The 20,210-nt window shown below is 44.7% G+C and overlaps 1 protein-coding gene across 2 annotated transcripts in view; it reads left to right on the forward strand.

Moving 5' to 3' along the window:
- The first annotated feature begins 8,607 nt into the window (after positions 1-8,607).
- Positions 8,608-20,210, forward strand: part of AKR1D1 (aldo-keto reductase family 1 member D1) — a 35,686-nt gene continuing 24,083 nt past the window's right edge. The window contains exons 1-2 of one of the 2 annotated variants that reach the window (XM_059726460.1): positions 8,608-8,763; positions 18,649-18,816. In XM_059726460.1, coding sequence (XP_059582443.1) covers positions 8,671-8,763; positions 18,649-18,816 — 261 coding nt within the window. In that variant the 5' untranslated portion in view covers positions 8,608-8,670. The remainder of the gene's footprint in view (positions 8,764-18,648; positions 18,817-20,210) is intronic. The other variant, XM_014608627.3, reaches the window with a different exon arrangement.

Consider the following 20,210-nt stretch of genomic DNA (forward strand, 5'->3'; position numbering starts at 1 on the left):
GATTTGTTTGCCAATGGATGCTGTCTCCACTAGGAAAGCTTGCCAGACTCAAACAAATATTGAGTTTCCTTCCTTTTCTTCAGGAGCTGCTTGTTACTGATCAGATTATGGATCTGACTATTCTATATGGATAAAGTAGACAGCATGGGAGGAGTGGAGTGACGGTAGCTTTTGTTCTGCTGGATCCCTCCCTGCTCTTTCCCTTACCTCTCCCGTAGGTAGGAACTGCTTACCAGAGGTAAGTTCACTCTTTCCCTTCCCTCTCTTTAATATAGGCCGCCATTTCACTCCCTGCCTCCCCTACATGAGAGTGGTAGCCCGTGGTGCAGCCTGTTCACAAGCACGTAGCCTGCTGCTCTAAAAGGTTATGCTCTACTTTTCTAGGGCCTTATCTGCATTGGCACTTTCAGCTATCACTGAGTAGCTAATAAAGCAGTGGCATTTGTGCAGAGCTCTAGTACAGATAGTACGTTCACCACAGTGTAGCCTAATATGCAACTATGTCAAAGGATGTCACAACAACAAATCCACAGTATGGATGTAAGTTTAAACAAAATAATGATCGAGTTATAACAAATAACAAAGCAGACATTTCAAGTTTTAGTTGTCTGTACTCCCCAAGAAGTCAGTGACTTTTACCATGTAGTTTGCATGTAGTGGAAAATTTACAAAAGTGTTTATGTAGAAGCAGCATAGGAGGCCAGGTACATCTCACATTTTAACAAACCCTAGGCTGTTATTGGTGCCATAATCAGCCACAGTGTGTAACAAATAATACATTCAAAGGCAAAGTTGATATGCAGCCATGCATGAGTAAATCCTTAGTCATTAATGGAGAGATTACACAGGCAAATAGGTAAGTTATCTCATTAAGTGTCCTTGAGACAGAGGCCACAATATAGGAGTAGCTGGGGTGGGGAGGATAGCTAGACTCCAAAAGGAAGGTTTCACAGAAGATAAAGCTGAAGTAAGGTAGAAAATATAAAATATCTATTGTAGTCTTCATTCAGTTAGTTTCTCCTTTGGGAAAAAGGTGATGACAAATTAAAGATCTCATGAATTCACATTAGGCAAAAGGTTGTTTCCCCAAGTCTTTAAAGGTTGGGCTGGAGGCTGTTTGGAGATGCCATTTTATCATAAACTTTAATAGATTTTAATTTGTATAACCTAGATTTAAGAATCAGCTAGTGATCATTAGGAGTGTGCACAACAAGAAGAAAAACAGGAACTCCCGTCATGAGCTGTAGTGCCTCCAGTCACAGCTAAAGAGCCCTCTCACTACCTGTTAAATGCCTGTTGACAGAATGGACAACATAGTAATTTAGTCTGAATTATTAAAATCTCAGTTGAAACATTCAGATATGTAAAGCCAAATTATAAACAACTAGTATCTAAGTCACAAAAATACACACTCCAGCGATGGCTATGCACAAAGTAACACAATATAGCATGCAGAAAGTGAAAATACAATAATTTTAAAAGTCTTCCTCTCCAACCAAAATGTATGAGTGTAAAGAACAGGTTTTAAATAAAAAACAAAATTTTAAACACTAAAAATTAACAACAGCCAGAAATCAACTATATTATTCTATGAAATGATGTATAAACACATAAAAGACACCAAAGAGGTTTGTTTTTCATTCATTCTTTCAAAACAACAAGTTGCTTGAATCTCAAAAATATGAATCCCTCAAGACCTTTGTCAATACCTCTTGGACTCAGTAGCAGCCCCCCTTCATTTTCATGGATCCCAGAATTAAGATGTATAATGGCTTGCTCCTTCGCGTGCTCTTTTGGAGGTTAGCTATATTCTGATCAGATAAGTACACAGTAGGAGTATTTTCCTGATGCTAAGTTCTCCAACTTGCTAACAGTGGGGAGAAAAGGACCACTCTACATTTTTTCTCTGAAAGTTATTAGGCAACACTAATCAATACAAGCTACTGCTGCTTAAGATCTCTTCATTGCCCTCTGTGACTGTTGCCTGATTGCTGGCTCTTCCTAAAATCCTGTCTTAAAATCCTTGTGCCCCATATTCTATCTGGCTCACTTCCCAGTGGATTCTCATATGCATATTTTAAAAGCCTTACTAAACAGTTAACTTTACAAAAGTGCTGAGGTCAGCCTGAAACTATTCCCTAAATAAATAAATCAGTCAAGACTGCACTGTACATGAGATACCAAATAGTTGTTGATTAGCAATGACTAGTGGTCAGACTTTCAGGAACTCTTACTACATAGAACTTTACATTGTTTTCAGTCAGAAAAGTTAGATGCTGTGCTCCTTGGAAAATCTGACCAATGTATTTTGATCCCTACATGGGAACTATGCTCCCTTGAAAATTCAGTCCTATAGTGCTACTAGTGTGAACTATGTGCAAAGGGATCCCAATCACATATAGTCAGTGATGATTTGTACACTTAACTCTGCCATCCTTTGTTTCTTTTAGATGGTATTTATGCCACGTTAAAGCACAGTATTCCATCTTCAGTGCACCAACAGGATTGTTGTTTGCCCATAAATAGTCCGATAGCTTAGTTGAGAATTGCAGTTTTTCAATATAAATCTCTGTCTTCCCTAGCTAAGGGTGGTGGCTGTAGTTAATCTATGAAGGCATGCAAAGAAGTAAGGTGGAGCAGCAGGTATACAGTTGCATACAGCTGTATGTACAAGCATATAGCTTGTACATACAGCTGCAGTGTATTACAAAGTTTAAAATAAATAATACATGTAAGGGGAGGGGGGAATATTCTTCAATATGTTATACAGTTATGCCAAAAAATGTAAATATCCAAATGCCTCTGCTTTCTTTGACCATTTTATTGACTTAAGTCTGGCATGCACAATGCTTTGATGTTGGCAGATGGTCTTCTGATAGCAATACAGACCAGCTGTAAATACTGATAGCACTCTTACCATCATCTGTTTTTGATATTCTGCTGCTGAGGTGATGGTGTTTGCAGTTTTGATAGGAATGGTCAGCTTGATTCTTTCTTTCTGGCTGAGTGATCCTGGTGGTTGTGATGGCTCTTTTTTTGCTCCAAGTATCCCTCTGATACAAGGCATGACAAGAAAGTAGCTAGTTATACCTCTCATCTGGAGCTAAGTAACTGACAGAGTTATTGAGGCAAAACAAGCTCAATGATCTTTTCTTTTGGTTGAAGGCTTAATCACTTTTAAGCTATGAGAGTGTTGTGTGACGGGCATTATACCACACACCTATGTAGAAGGTAAAACTAAAGTAAAATTCTTAAACAAATTACCTGTGCTCTGGGACTGTGCACTGACTATCTGTTAAGCTTTGAGTAGAGTTCAAGGTGAATTCTGATCTATAAAGGCATCAAATAGCTTCAGCCTGCAATGGCAGCCATACCCTCCATCTCTTACTGCCACAACTAAAACCAGAACAAATGCTTCTTTATGCGGGCCTCTGTGCCCTTCCCCCAAATTCAAACCCAGCATGGCCCTATTGATTCTCAAGAATTACAAAGGTATGGACTTATCTTGACAGACTCATTAACTGCACTAAATTGCATTCCAGCTACAAAGAAAATGCGCAAATTATAGAACAGATAAACAACAAAACAAACTATATAGGACAGGCAAATCATTACGATCAAGGAATAAAGTTCTACTGGACTTAATTTTAATTTGATAGCGGAAGAGGTCTACAAAGCGTGACTATGTCTAGTTTGTTTGTTTTTTAAAGAAAGGGCAGAATGTATCTAGACTATAACTGTGGAACATACAATATCCAGATGAAGCTGGGAAATCTATTTTCAGTGTGGATAAGGGCATAACTGGGAGAAAGTTGTGAGAGTTGAAAGGGAGTCAGGGGCTGGATTTCAGAAAAAAGCTGTGTCCCTTTAGGCAGTCCTCAATATGTGGAGTCATTTTTTATGCCAAAACAGGGACTGATTGTGTTAGGGTCTTTAGAATCCTGTGATTTTAAGTGGAAAAAAAATCACCCTAGTCTCTATAATCAACCGTTTGTTGATCTCCTGTACTCTAAACTTGTTCTGTTCTGATCAGAAACAGGAACCTTCATAAGGCTCTTTAGGAGGAAGGGAGCTGCAGGCATCTGTGACTGCAATGCCAGCATTTCCTTTTTTGGACACCATGATCAATATCCAAAATGGTAAAATTCAAACCACCATATACAAGAAACCCACAGACAAACATACATATCTACACAGAACCAGCAATCACCCTAAATACACCAAGAAAGCTGTAATATACAGGCAAGCTCTCCGACACCACTGAATTTGCAGCGAGGAGAATATCAGTGATCATCACCTCAGAAATCTCAAAAGGGCCTTCAGCCAACAAGGGCACTTCTCCAGAGAGATAGCTCATACTGTTGAAAGAGCCACCTGGATACCACGTGAAGATTTGCTGCACTACAAAAAGAAAATCTCCACAAATTGCACATCATTAGTTATGACATACCCCCCTTCCCTGCAACCTACATGGAAAATCCTCAAACAATTGCAACTCATACTAGAAGAAAACCCAGTTCTTACAGAGATCTTTCCAAAACCACTCATCCTAGCCTTCAAACAAGCACCAAACCTCGCTAACCTCATCACCACAAGCAAGCTCCCTATGACCCAAACTACACCTAATGGATCCAGACCATGCCAAGACAAGAAATGCAAAACCTGCCAACACATCTCCACTACCCCCACAATAACCACACCCCACAACAGAGCCATCACTATTCCTGGATCTTAAACCTGCACCTCCACAAATGTAATACATTTCACCCAGTACACCAAATGCCCTGATGGAAAATATGTTGGAGAAACCAAACAACAACTGCACACCAGAATGAATGCACACCAAAAAGCTAGAATACCCAACTACCTGTGAGGGCACACTTCTCACAAGACAATCACTCCCTCTCCGATCTCAGTTTTAATTCTCAAAGGGAACTTACAAAACAGTTTTTGTAGATGACATTTCGTATACAAAAAATCTTGGACTCAATATAGACATTGGATTTATGACACATTACAACCTGCCTGACATCTGATTCACCAGGTACTGCCAGGCCTGACCTCTTACACTTCCCTCCACTCCTCCTTTCCCCTCCTTTTCTGCTCTTTGTCTTCCTAATTTCCAACTATTTACTTTTTCAGACAGCCTCTTTCCTACCTTGAACTGCTACTACTGTAGAGTCTCCCTTACTCACCTCCCCCGCTGGTCCCCTCCCCTTCCCTGATCTACCTTTTGTTTTTCTAATTTCTACCAATTTACATTCCCACTGACATCCTGTCACACTTTCAGCTTCTTTCATTGCTTGGAGTCTCCAAACACCAGAGACTTCCTATGCCTGAAGAAGGGCGATTGCACCCAAAAGCTTGCAAAGAACTTTTCTCCAACTACAGTTCTCAGTTGGTCTAATAAAAAATATCCCACCTACCCAAAGAACCTTGCCTGTCTACGTCCTTAGTCTAGGGTGGCCAGCATAGAGGACACTCCGGTTGTCCTCTGTCCTCTGTTGATACAAAACCGGACACCTTTATGTCCTCCATTTTTCTCTTGACGAGCAAAATAGAGGACATAAAGGCATCAGGTTTTGTATCAATTGAGGACAGAGGACAGAGTAGCAGAAAACCAGAATGTCCTTCCTAACTTAGACCAACACAGCTACAACCAAAAACCCAGCAGCATGCCTTCAAACAGGCACTGGGAGTGCTTAAAGCTAGGTATATAGAGCCATGTTAAGCTATCTAAGTATGCTGCCTAATGTTTCCCCCTACGAAGCACTGAGCATGCAGCCCAGCAGCTCTCACCCACATTATTGGAAGCTATCCACATGCTCTACACTTCTGAAAAACCAAGCCAATTGGGCACCTAAACATAAAGGCCTAGCCAGCCACCCTTCAAACACCTCTGCCAGCCATAACAGCCTTGGTCAGTGGCACTCAACCTTTTGGCCATGCAGGCCAGATGAATGGCATGCAGCTGGCCATGGATTGGACCTTGTGTGCCAGGACTGGGCTCTGGGGCCCTATGCTGCCCCCATCCAGCCCCACAGGCCAGGATCAGGACCCAGGGCCCTGTGCAGTCCCCTCCTGGCCTCATCTCTCAGGATTGGGCCCAGGGGCTTTGCACCACCCTCATCCATTCCCACATGTCAAGATCACGCTGTGGGGCCCTGTGCTGCCCCAACTCAGCCACATGTGCCAGGATTGGGCTCTGAAGCCCTACACTGCCTCTGCCCAGTCCCATGCGTTAGACCGGGTTCTGGGGGCCTGTACTGACCAATCAAGCATGCAAGACCGTGGCCCACATGGCTCCCCATGGACCCTTGGGTAGTTCAGGGGGTCGGATCTGGCCTGTGGGCCAGGAGTTAAGCACCCTTGGGCTAGGTGGAACCTCCATGTAAGGGTACCCACATTCACTACTAAGAGGTGTGGGAAATCTTATCGCTGCTCACATTTTTCAACTAGTGTTTGGGCCTGAAACTTCCCCTTGGAAGATCATGCCTCTTATTCTGCAAATAGGGATATAAAACTGTTTTTCTCACCCAGATGTGTGGAGGGCAGACCAACTGGACCTTTCTTTCTGGCCCTGATCCCCTGTGGTTACTTTCTGTTTGTATAAGGATGGGTGGCTTGCAGCTGGACACAGACTTATAGTCCCTGATTATGAAAAAGAGCTTGATGAGATCCAGTGATAGAGGATTTGTGCATGGAGAAAAGAACAAAAAGTGTTTGTGGAAGTCTAGCTACAGCAAGGGATGGATACTGCATACATGTATAATGGAAACTAGTTAAACCAAGAGGGGCCACTGGTACAGGTGCAGCTCTCCTAATGACCTGAAGTGTAGGCCAGTCCAGCCTGGACAAAAACTGCATTTGCAGCAGCAATAATAGGTCATGGGAGACACAAGGGGCAGATGAGGCCAGAATAATTTGGAAAGTCCACAAGGTGAACTCAGGCCTTTGCACAGGTATAGGGATAATAAATAGTGAGAACTGGGAGGCTCAGAGTCCATGGCAGTGATTCTCAACCTTTTTAGGCTCAAGGTACCCCTTGGGATAGACTCAGTTTTGACTACAGGATCATAATAGAGTAATGCTTCTGTTGCAAAGAACCCAGAAAGCCCACAACAGGGCAGAATGTTCCAAAACCTCAAGAAAAGGATACAGAAGAACTAAAGAAAGTCCAGAGAGGAACAACAAGGAAGGCCAGTGATACAAAAGGGCTTCCATACAAGGAGAGACTAGAGACTAGGTCTATTTGGTTGAGAAAGGAGATGCTTGCCAAGGGGGGCAGGATCTTTACATCATCCTAAAGGCTGAAGAGAAAGTCAGCAGGGGTTGCTTATCTCCTCTCTCCCACAGGCAAGAACTGGAGGGGCGGGGGGGGGCGGTCACAGGATGAAGCTGGGTGGCAGGCAGCTTCAAACCAGGGAATAGAGCTCTTTTTCACTCTCTGGGTCATTCGAGCGCCAGACTCGCTGACACCCGGCGCTGGCACTTGTGCTGGATTCATCAAAGAGACTGAACTGTTCCAAACAGGAGGTGCTCCCGCACCTTCAACGCTCCCCTGAGATATGCTCTTTTCGTACTTAAGAGAACTTTTACAATCTTGTCTCCCACACCTACACCTGTAGGTGTAGTGTACACATCCAGTACATTGAGTACATCAGGGGTGCTCATCAGAATCTGGGGGAACGTCTGTTCACCAGAGCGCCCCAAGGGATGACAACATTGCACGGTCACAAACTCATCCAGGACCGATTCAGGCTGGACAGAAGGAAGAACTTCTTTCCTGTCCGAGCCCCCAAGGTTTGGAATAGACTGCCGCCGGAGGTGGTTCAGGCACCCACTTTGAATGCCTTCAAGAGACATTTGGATGTCTATCTTGCTGGGATCCTATGATCCCTGCCAACTTCCTGCCCCTGGGGCAGGGCGCTAGACTGGATGAAACATTCCAGCCTGAACGTCTATGAAATCCATGAAGGACGCTTGTGCCTCAAAGCTTGCAAATAAAGAATTTGTTGGGGGGGGTTGCAAAAATCTAGCTGGTCTAATAAATAGGGTGGCCACCATAGAGGCCAGTCCGGTTGCCCTCTGTCCTCTATTGAGACGAAACCAGATGCATTTATGTCCTCTATTTTTACCAGTAGAAGTTTTGTCTCAATAGAAGACAGTCGCAGAAACCCGGACTGCCCTCTATGATGGCCACCCTAAAGCTGTCACCCTTACCACGAGTCCTGAGACTGGCCACGCTCCTGGAGGATGAGGCTTTATTCTCCCCGGGGGTGGGGGGCACCAGCCTCCGCCTCAGTCATGAAGTCTATGTTTAGGTGCCCAGTTGGCTTGGGTTTTCAAAAGCGCGGAGCTGGCCTTAAGGCGGGCGAGAGCTGCAGGCTGGAGGGGAGCGGGCAGGGCACGTGTGGGGGAGCCCCGCTCCCCGGCCGGGCCGCAGGGCGCGGGCCAGCGCGGCCCCCGCGGGTCTTGCCCCGCGCGCCAAGAGGCAGCTCAGCCCCGCGGGGAGGGGGAGGGGGAGGCACCTGCGGCCGGGCCCGGAGGAGGCGGGGGCGCCCCGGGCCGGGGGGAGGAGCGCGGCCCCGGGCCCAGGGGAGGCGCCGCCCCCGCCCCCACTGCTACTTCACCGCGCCGCAGCGCCGAGCCCCGCTCCCGCTGGCCAGCATGAGCCTGACGGCCGAGAGCCACCGCGTGGCCCTGAGCGACGGCAACAGCATCCCGCTCCTTGGGCTCGGCACCTACTCTGAACCCAAGCAGGTCAGTGCTGGCCCCCTCCTGCCGCCTGGGTGCAGCTGGCAGCGCCCGGGGGCCCCGGCCCGGGGGACAGCCCGGCTCTGCTGCCAGGGGGGCATCTGGGCACGCCGGCTGCGGGTCCTGGCAGCCCGGCCGATCCCTCGAGGCAGGCGAGCGCGAGGCCATGCCACCTGCGCTCTCCGGGTGGAAAACGTGCCAGGCAGAACGGCTGCGCCGAGCAAAAGGCTGAGATTTGGGGGGGCTTTGGGGGAGGGACTTGGACCGTGCTGCCGCCCGGCTGAGGCACTTTCAAAAGGCACGCTCCTGCAACAAAGCCCCAGATTCCTGCATCCTGACTGCTGCGGTTCCCAGGGCGTCAGGCCGGCAGGAGCCGAGCAGCGCTGAAGGTGCTGTGCTCTTTGTTTCTCAGTGTCCCTGCCGCACATCCCCTCAGCCTGTTGGTACCCTTGCTGCATCCAGTACGTTGAAGCCTACCCATTCTCTCTGTTTGCATGCTTTGCCTGAACTACTTAGCCACTTCCCCTCCACCTCAGTTGGTGGACTTTTATTATAATCTGTCCTTTGATGAATGTTTCCTCTATTTGAAGAGGTAGCGGAGAAACCACGGGTACAATCCGATGCCCTGTCGTACAGAACTGGAGTGAAGATCTGTAGCTCCCCTGCCACTAAAATATGCCTGAACCAAAGTTTCTTTTCTCTTCTGCTTACCTGGCCAACAGTTGTAGCTTCCCTGGGGCACATGCCTACAAAGTAAAAACATCAAGGTAAGCACGATAGAAGGGGGAGTAAGCAACACCGTTGTGCACCCAGCCAGAGCGCTCCTAGTTTGGAGACTTTAATCAAAGCAGTTTTTCTTAGCTGAGAAAAACAGATTTATGCACCTATTTGCAGAATAAGAGGTGCGATCTTAATCTAAGGGGAAATTTCAGGCCCACGCACTAGTGGAAAGAATGAGAGCGGTGATAAGAGCTCCCGCATTTCTTAATACCGAATGCTGGTGATGGCTCCTTAATGGTAAGTGAAAACAAGATCATACTTTCTAACCACGCAATGCTGTGGCAAAGCAGGATGCTCTATTAATCAAAGATAGCAACCTGGTAAGTCTGATTAACTGTTTGTTAGATGAAATGCTGCTTGAATCTTGGACATGAACCTTCCAAATGTCTTCCAGATAGACTAGCCTGGTAATGTAGGAGCCACACTGAGATGTCTGTGGCAGGGAGTCAGGACTTGTGTGCAAGACTATCAATACACTTGGTAATTGCCAGAACAGAACTGAAAAGCGAGTTGGTATGAGGATAGTCTTGTTGAAAAGATTTCACTAGGTCACAGAGGATTTTCCCATCAACTGGATATAGAATAGAGAATATAAATTTATCCCTCACAGGAAACTGGAAATCGTCTGTGCAACAGGTTTTTGTTTTTCATTTTCATAATGTGTAATTTGGAGGGAATGTGTTGATTCAGTATCAGCCAGGATGTGGGCAGCAAAGAACATTCCTCTTCACTGGAGTGTATTTCAAGTTTCTGTCTCTTTAATCCTATGATTTCCTATATGTTTTCTCATTAGTGCTTTGCTATTTTAATTGATACTCCCAGTTCTCATTTTTAGAGAGGCTATGTAAAATAATCCCCTTAAAACTACAAAGTTTAGACAGCTTTGTTTTGTGTGGCTGCTCAATGAAGTGAAGGGCTACTGTAAAATGATTATAGCTTTGATCACCTGCAGAAAGAAGAGCAAAATGTACTGGAATCTTGCACTTTAGGATGTAAGCTGATAGCCTGTCAGTTTAGATAATAAATCCTTTCTCCTAACCATTCAGAGCATAGTACAGTACAAAAAACAGGGAAGTAATAGACTCCCTCTTTCCATCTTGTGACAGTCGATAGCATGTGCTGTCAGAGGCAACACAGATGGAACAATGCTGTAGTCCAGCATAGCAATTCCCTTATTGCTTTTCTCATGGCTTACACAACAGAGTGAGTTACACACAGAACGTGCAGCCAGCAGCACTCTTCATTCCATCGTTACTGATCTTAGCTTTTGTAGGGATCATTCTCTGGGTTTTGCTTTCTGATTGAGGTCTGCCAATATTTCCTTTCCTGGGGACAACAGCCAGATCTTCCTGCAAAGAAGTTGGATACGTTCTGCTGGTTGCATTTTCCAAGAAAAAGATGTACAGGACAGTTTCTCCTTTACAATATTAAACAATTCTCAGAATATTCCCTTATCCTCTGACTTTGTGGACTCAGCCACACTTTCCTACATTTTTCTTAAACAAACACTGTTTTTTACCCAGCTTCAGTTTCTCAGACACTTGTTTTACCACCTTAAATCAGAAAACAGGCAAAGGAAAGACAGGCTTCTAGAAACCTCAATGTGAAAACCTGTTTGCAACATCAGGACTACTGTGGGGGAGATTTTGAGTCTCTGGATATATCTAATTTCTCATTCCTGTAGCTAGCTAAGATTCCTAAATGACTACTCTGAATTGTAAATGATTGGTTAGAACTAAATTATTTTATCCATAGCTTGGCCACCACAGTGTGTGTGGTACCTAACATGAAATTCTTTTATTCCCATCAACTCGGAGTCCTCCTCCTTCAACTGCAGTGACAGGATTCCACTGCATGAGCCAGATAAGGAAAAGAAACAGGCTTGAGTAGCCTAAATCAAGCGTGCTCAACCCCCAGCTTGTGGGCTAGATTCAACCAATTGATCCAAATTTCCAGACCTATTGGGAGCCCTGGGACCTGCATGCTAGATCTGGTGCCCAGTCCCAGCATGCAGGGTCTGGCAGAAGCAGTGCCAGGCCCCAGGCCCAATCCTAGAATGCAAGGGGCTGAAAGGGAGCAGTGCCAAGCCCCAGGGCTCAATCCCAGTGTGAGGGGCAGGGCAGGGGCAGTGCCAGGTCCCTGGGATCCAATCCTAGCATGCTGGGGTGAGAGGGGGCAGTGTCAGGCCCCCTGGGACCAAAGCCTGCACAAGAGGGTGATGCTGGGCCCCAGGCTCTGCTCCCAGCAACTGAGACAAGGTAGGGGGTGCTGAGTCCCAGGGCCGGATTCTGGCATGTGAGGCTCAATCTGGCCCGCAGACTGGCTGCACCCCTAGGGTCAAAAGGTTGAGCACTATTGCCTTAAGTGTTACCTCCTGAGCTTCTAGCTGCTGCCAGTCTGTGTGAAGCTGGCAGCATTGATGCAACTCAAAACTGTAAGTGAAACAAGATGTGACAAGATCTGCTAATTCTCCTTTGGCTGGATCTGCCTTCAGCTCGTGATCAACATAGTACCGTATTTAATCTAATCTAAGATGACCCTGAATTTAAAACAACCCCCCAAGAATTAGCTTCTATATATTGAAAATTTATAAATTTGTTAAAATTTTCCAGGTACAGAATTTAATTGTTGGAACACTGTCTTGAATTTGTCATCTCCTCCCCCTTCCCTGCCCCACCCCCGCTGCTACAGCAGGGAAAGCAGTGGCTGGGCAGGTCAGGTAGTTGGCGGGGAGGGCAGGTGGCCCCCTTGCCCTCTGCCCCCTCACATTTCTTCCTCCTGCAGCCTTCCTAACCTCCCCCCCGCCATCTGTTTCCCCCCTACTCCCAGGTCCTCGGTCTCGGCCTTTTCCCCTCTCCACCCCTCCCCCCCCCCTTACAGTAAGATGCTGCTCAGGCTATATTTCCTCCCTGGATCACAGCACTCAGTCTAAGTACAGACAGTCAAAAAGCCAGAGGCTGAATCAATTCAATCTTTGCAGGTTAGTCTAAGCTGCGTAGATTGAACCAATAAGCAAGTGAACAGACATTCACTTTTGATTCCAGAAATGCATCCACATGTCTGCAATAGCCCAGGCCAGAAGCTGGGGGGCACTAGTGCACACCTCCCTGGTCTGCTGGAGCAGGCATCTTGGGCCAAGGCTAGCCCACCCACCCTTCAAGAGGGGCTTTGCAGGGGAGGTGCAAAGCATCCTGGGATGCTGGGGGACTGTGAGCTAACTTGAATTTGGAAGGGATCTGGGACAGAAGTTCAAAAAACTGATTTACCCTAAGTCAGTTAAGTCTGATACTACATCCATCCAGGTTTATCTTAAATCGGTTTCGGCCATTTGGAAAGTGGTTTATGTGCACTGAACTTCTCTTAGATTGCAGATTCAAGCCAGTTTCTGATTACTTATATTGGTTTATGTGTAATTTCTGTCCCTAGCCTTTGAAGTGCAGCCCTTGCCAGGCCATGCAGCAGTGGCCGCATTGTTGACTGGCCAACCAGGGGACAGTTTCTCTGGACTCTGTGCATGGGAGGGACTCCAACCTGAGCCAGAGCCAAACTGTGCCTGACAGTAAAGGGGGGGTGGGGGGGGGAGGGGCTGTGGAAAGGAGGAAAGCAGGAGGAGAGGGGGGAGGCAAAAGCTGCACAGGGCAAATGAAGCAGGGGGTAAGCAGTTGCTGTGGATCTGACTCTGGCCCCAAACAGGGGATAGGGCCAGAGTCAGAGCCACAGAAGCTGCCTATGCACTCCCATCCACTCTGTCTGTCAATTTAAAATGAGGGGCCCCCATGCTAATATGCCATTACTCATCTTAGATTTGAGGAAATCCAGTAAATGGAGACTAATGTAACTATGTTTAAAAGACACAGCACAAAAGGACTAGCTGTGATTGTATAAGCAAATACAGGGGAAGAAATTTAGGCTGAACCTAGCAGTGCTCAACTTATCCAGCCCTGTGTGCCGGATGAGTAATGCAGGGTTGGTCCACAGGCTGGATCCAGCACAGGATCTGCCTGTAGGGTCAGTCCACAAGTACAACCCAGTGCACTGGGGCAATCTGGAAATTTGGCAGTGGGGGTATCCTGGTAGCATTAATTGACACAACTCTGGAAGCAAATAGTGTTGCTACCTACCACTCCACCACTGCCAAGTTTCCAGGCTTGTGAGAAGTTCCATGGGCCAATGACATGGCTCCACAGACTGGATCCAGCCCACAAGCTGCAGGTGTAGTACCACTTACATAAGTAGCTACAGCTTGATGGACAGAGGAAAGGAGACACCTCGCATATAATCTGGAAAGCTAATGACAAACAGAGCAAAAGAGTCACCTCGCCATCCCAAACTGCCTGCTTAAAGGTAAGAAAGTGGAGTTGAAACAAGGAAGCACAAGTATAACAAAAAATAAGAACTGTAATCAATAGGGCCCCATAGTTATTGCTAAATAAATAATGCATTGATAAATACCAGTAAATATTGCTGGTATATGTGTAATCCTCTGAAAACGAAAATGATTTTTTTGGTTTGGGGGAGGAGAATAACGCTCCCTCCCTCCCCCCCAGCTTTCTTGTATGGAAATTTTGTATCATTATCTATCAGAAAACCTATCACTAAAACTCAAACTGTTGACTACCCAGAAAATTGTTCTCCAAAGACTGTGAACTGATCTTGGCAAAGGAGACTGACACTTTCTCAGACTCAAAATTTAATCCCTCCATCTTCCTCACTTTTCTAGTAGTTCCCCTAATAACAGGAAATATTCCTTCCATCCCTGACCTCTTCAACCTACTCTTGCCTCTCCCCTAGACATCAGGTCTTCAGGCCTGATGACCAAAATTTCAGGTGGTCATCAAGGAAATGTGTGTTACTGTCTCAGGCACCTAAAAAAATATTTCTATTCATTCCTAGTGCCTAAAGCTGAAGGAATCAACCTGAACTTATTTTAAGTCAAACTGAAGCTGGAATTTTAGTCTTTTTATCAAAAGGGGAAACATTTGTTTTGGTTGACAATTTAATTTCTTTTGACCCAAGGAAAAATGAGCTCTTTATTTTTTTCAGCTTTTTAAAAAAACATTTAAACATTTAGGTCACTTTTTGAAATGAAAAATGCTATTTCAAAGCAAATGGTTTTGTTTTTTAAATCATCTAAACAAAATTTTTGCCAATTCAATGCAATGTTTCATTTCATAATATCAAAATAAAATGTAACTTTAAAAATATTGTTTTTTTTTTGTTGTTGGGTTTTTTTGGGGCCAAAAAACTTTTACCGGCAATAGTTTCTGTCCCCTGCCCCAAAAAGAACTTTAATTTTTCAGGAAACTTACTCTTTGATGAAAAAGTAGTTTCATGCAAATCTATACTAAAGCTACTGAATGAAACTGGTCTCAATCAACATAGCTAACCTGGAGCTTACACAGGCTGAGCAGCTCTGTATTCCTTGGTTTCCATCAGCTTGCCAAACAGTTGGAGGGGCGGGGGGGCATGTAACAGTGATGGAGAGCCCCACACCACCAGCTGAGAAAGTCATTTTTAATTTTTCCCGAGTTCTAGGTGGAAACCCTGCTTAGTGTAAAATTTGAGGTTGCACAGCCAGATTGCTCAATCTTCTGGAAGAAATGAGAACTGAATGAATTTGTGAATTCTAAATTCTCTCAGCTTGCTAGTCAGCTTAGATTCTGAATTTCACCCTAGAAACTATCTGCAGTATATTCTAGCTCTTCTTCCTTGCATTTCTGGAGTGCATTTTAACAATCACTTCCTATCTTTGCAGTGGCAGGACATTGACAGTGTCCTTGTCCCCCTGCTTTGCCTGTGGCAAGTTAGGGTATTCTTGGTGTCTTGGTGTTACATGGCTGGTAAATATGACAGAGTTGCTTGTGTAGTTTTAAGAATAGGTTAGACAAACCTTTGTCTAAGATCATTTTTCTATGGATATTTAAGCCTTGGGCAAATGATTGTACTAGATCAGTGTTTCTCAACCTGTGGGTTGCAACCCAAAAGCAGGTTGCAAAAAAAATTTGAAAGGGTCGCAAAAACGTGGGAAAACATGAGTTTCCCCTTGCAGCATTCCAGCCTGCAAGGAGCTGCTTGGAGGGATTGGTGGCATCAGGTGCCTGTGCATCTGTGCACGCACATGCACGAGGCTGGCATCCAGCCAGGCAGGATCATGGGAGCAGCCCTGGCAGCTGGATACAGGTAAATGTATGAGGAGTGGGGGTTGGAGGTCCAGGACTTGGGGACTGTCTGTGTGTGGGGTGAGGGGTAATGGGGTGCCTGCTGGCTCTGGGGGAAGGAGGCTGGGTGCCAAGGCTGTGTCAGAGGTGGTTAGAGGGGAAGGCACCTGCGCCTCCAGTGGGGGAAGGAAGGAAGCTGTGTGGCTGGGTCAGTTGCACTGGGGCCGGTGCCAATACTCGCAGGGGCAGGGCAGCCAGGAGATGCTTCTCAAGGGGCAGTAGGGGCCATGACCAGGCTACCTGTCACAGTGCAGCAGCCCCAACCCAGAGCAGCAGAGGGGGGGGGGGAGGAGGAGGGGCCACAGGCCTCCCCTCCTCCCTCCAGCCCATGCTGGGGCCAGATTCACTCCAGTGCCACCTGCATGAGCTGGGACCACTGCATCCACTGCACTCTGGCCTGAGTGGGACAGGGGCAGCAGGTTGGGAGTTAAGGGCACCAGCATGGCCTGGGGGGGGCAAGGGACTGTGTGTCGGGAGTGAGGGCACCAGCAAAAAAGGTTGAGAACCGCTGTACTAGATGATCTTTTGAGGTCCCTTGCAGCCCTACTTTTCTATGATTCTGATCATAAAGTATACCTTCAAAGGACAAAAATTGCAAGCATGCCAGTTGTGGCTCATAGCTTCCTTAAATGCTGCCCTTGCAACTTTAGACAGCATACAGTGCATGTTTGAATTTGCCATTGTTCCCTGTTTGGTGCTTCTAAAGTACTGACTGATATACTCATCATAAAAAAGACAGTTTGACCTGTTCTCTTCAGCTTTGATTTCTTAGCTGATGACAGCTTCCCTGTGCCCTGGCATATACAAGGCAGGAACAGACTGTCCCTTTGGACCTTCATATGCTTAAAGACTTAAACAAGTGTTTCCATGTCTGTACATCTTAATGAATGTACATCTTCTGTGCCCAAGACATTTTTGGGTTATACTGAACAGTCAAATTCTGCTCCATTATCCATCCCTCAAGTTCTCAAACAGCTAGGGTTAAAGTCTGTTAAATCTCACATCACTATCTGTCCTCGTGTCACCTCCCTAGATTGTCTCTTAAGTTCTGGTAGGTTGAGATCTCTGGTCAGGGACTTGAATGAAATATATATTCCAGCTACTGCTGGTAGCTTTGAATGATGGCTTACTATTGCCACACTTTGTGTAACAAGGGGTGGATCAAAGGATGCACGCGTCATTCTGCTGGCACAGTTTAACTTCGCCTTTAGACAGTATCTAATGCTTAAATACATATCTACATATATATCTACATAATGCTTAAATACATATCTATATAGATAGATATGTATGTAAATAAAATTTATTTTTTTAAGCGTCAGATACAGTCCAAAGGTGAAGTTAAACTGTGCCAGCAGAATGACGTGTGCATCCTTTGATCCACCCCTTGTTACACAAAGTGTGGCAATAGTAAGCCATCATTCAAAGCTACCAGCAGTGATAATCTCTATCTCTCCCCTCTCACTCTTAAATGAGCAGCTTGCTTAGTTTGGTTTAGGTGCATTTTTAATGCCAAGTTGGCAAATGGAAAAGGACTGAACTATTCTGAAACAAACCCAAACTTGGTCTGAGTTTTAGCCAGAGATGAGTAATCATAGCTGCTCCCAGGCAACAGGAGGCTTAAAGTACAGCCAAGATGTAGCACTTTTTTCATTTGGACATGTCCAGAGATTACTTTCTTCCTAGACTGTAACCACCAGAGACTTAAAAACCCATTAAAAAATTAATAGCAATATTGTTTACTACTTAGAAGGCAGGGTCGATTAGCACTGTACAGACTAACCAAAGTAGATGGATGTATGTAGCATGAGCTTTTGTGAGCTGAAGCTCACTTCATCAAATTCAGACTAACAGTGCTAACTACAACTCTCTTACTACTACTACTTAGCCAGATTGTGAATATGCTGCCTACAAGTGCTATGTTAATCACAGGGGATCAAATTGTTCTCAACCCAGAGTTATGGGATAATTTCTAAGCAGTTAAATAAACTCCAAAGGAGATTAATGAGAGGAACTAAGGCTATATCTAAATGCCTCTTCTCCCCACCCCATTAAAACATACATGTATATGATAGACTTCAGAGCAATAGAGAGAAACCCAAATTAACTCAGGTACTAGAAGCAGTCTAGATGCAGAAGTGGCACAAAGCTCTGTGCCAATCAGTTTACCCTGAGAATGCCCTGGCTGGACTACTTAAAACCTCCTAAGTGCAGGTAGTGCAAAGCTGGCTCAGAGATCCTCACTATACAGCAAAGTGCAATGTAGATATATTTTAAGTATTCCAAGAACATGCGTGGAGAAAATGAGAGTTTTGTCAGGTTGTTTTTATATGTATATGGGAAATCTTGATTTTTATTTATTTTTTGGACAGATTAGGCTGAAATCTCTTCTATTTGGTAGTTTAGTTTTGATTTTTGAAAACATTCAGACATCTTTCTCCTTTACTGACTTCCAGAGCCAAAAAAAAGTGCCCAGTGAGGTTCCCACATTTCCTTCTCTTTGTTTTCTACTCTATTCAAAAAATCACACTACATTTGAAAAAGATAATGGAAAAAGATAAATTGTCATGTCAGCTTTTCAGCTTCTGAAAAAAATAGTATGTATGAGGGAAACAAGCATGATTCAGTTATGTTCTGTGGTGAAACAGACATTAATTTTTTTCTGGTCTCAAATAAATTTCTCTTTCAGTTGCTGTGCTATCCTGTCCCCACCACAAGTACTTTTTGCAATCTAAGTTCCTGGAAAGCAAACAAACTTGGTGAATTGTAGACTATAGAGGAAGTGTAAATATTTGTGTTTTCTCTCTTTGGTATGGCGTAATGCCATTCCCATGCAGATAAACAGGTCTGAAATTGGAACCATGTTGATAAACTTTCTCTTGGTGTATTATAGACTCCCAAAGGTGCATGTGCAGAATCCGTGAAAATTGCCATTGATGTTGGATATCGTCATATTGATGGAGCCTTTGTTTATAGAAATGAGCATGAGGTAGGACAGGCCATCCGAGAGAAGATAGCAGAAGGAAAAATAAAGCGTGAAGACATCTTTTATTGTGGCAAGGTGAGAAATTGCATCAAATTACTCACTCTAATTAGTCCTGCAATTTATATTTTGTGAGTATGCTGCATTGGTGCTTTTTGTAAACATTTCAGTTAAACTAAGCATTCTGATATTCTTCCAGATCCACTCTCCTTAGGATTTTTTTGTCTATAACCTACTATAGTGCCTAGGAGCCATAGTCTTGGATCCAGATCCAGTCGTGCTAGTCTCTGCACAAACACAGAACAAGGACCCTCTTAGCTTGTTGTTAATCCTGTTTGAAGTTTAAACTGAAACACACACTATAACACTTCCCATGCATTGCAGATGCATGCTAGTCACTGTTGTAGGCATAACTGAGAGCCAGTTTGAATTAATAGATTGTTGGGAGACTTCATGAATTCACTTGAAGCATGGGGCTATGAAAAGAAAATCTGAACATTACATGGGCTTTTTTTTGGCAAAGAAATTTATAGTTAATTTTATACAATATTTCAAATGACAGAATTTGTCTCATCTCTTAGAGTATTTAGACAGAAGCCAGGGCCCATGGCACCTTAAGAGACCAACTGGTTCAGAGAGATGCAAGGTTTCATAGGCAACAGTCTCTATAATCCGATGCAGATGTAGGTTGTCTACAAAAGCTTCTTCCTCTCTGAACCAGTGAATATCCATGGTGCCACCCTCCTCTGCTTCTGTTTGACTCAGATAGTATTTAACATGTGGAAAACTTTATCTTGTCTTTGACTTTTTACCTCTTAAAAAAGTTGCTAAAAATGACTCATTCCTAGAAAGTAAAAGAAATAAAAACTTAAATGTTTTACCAACAAAAGGAGTAAAATGGAGGATATTGATGCTAGGTATGAGTAAAAGTGATTGAGTTTGACCTGTGAGTCAAGAATTAGTACCCCAAAAGAGGGTATTTGACATAAGCTAATAGTTTTCATCCAATATCTACTAGGCAAACATTAGCATTATAACATCAGTCACACCATACATATGCCCTTACAAATATGCCAGCCAAGTAGCTCCCGTTCTCTGAACAGAGAGAGGTAGTTAGCTGTGTTAGCTTGACGTCAGGTGGGCACCTTAGAAACTAACTCGTTCAGAGAGGCATAAGCTTTTGTTGGTGACAGCCTAACAAAGTGGGCCTTTGTATTGGTTAGTCTCTAAAGTTTCATCCTGTCCTACCTTCTGCCTTCTCTGAACAGTAAAGATGCTATGTCAGTAAAATCTGTGTTTTAAACTGAACAGTTTTTCTCTGAGCACTCTGCAAACTGGGTCACTAGCCCTAAAACCATGTAAATCTGTGGGTTAAGTAAACTGTCAAAATTAAGGCACAAGTCAGTAGCATTCCTCTAGTTTCAGCTGAAACATGAAACAAACTCCTTCTTGTGTCATCAGTAGATCTGTGC

The sequence above is a fragment of the Alligator mississippiensis genome, chromosome 4 (assembly GCF_030867095.1).
Source record: "Alligator mississippiensis isolate rAllMis1 chromosome 4, rAllMis1, whole genome shotgun sequence".
Taxonomy (NCBI): domain Eukaryota; kingdom Metazoa; phylum Chordata; order Crocodylia; family Alligatoridae; genus Alligator; species Alligator mississippiensis.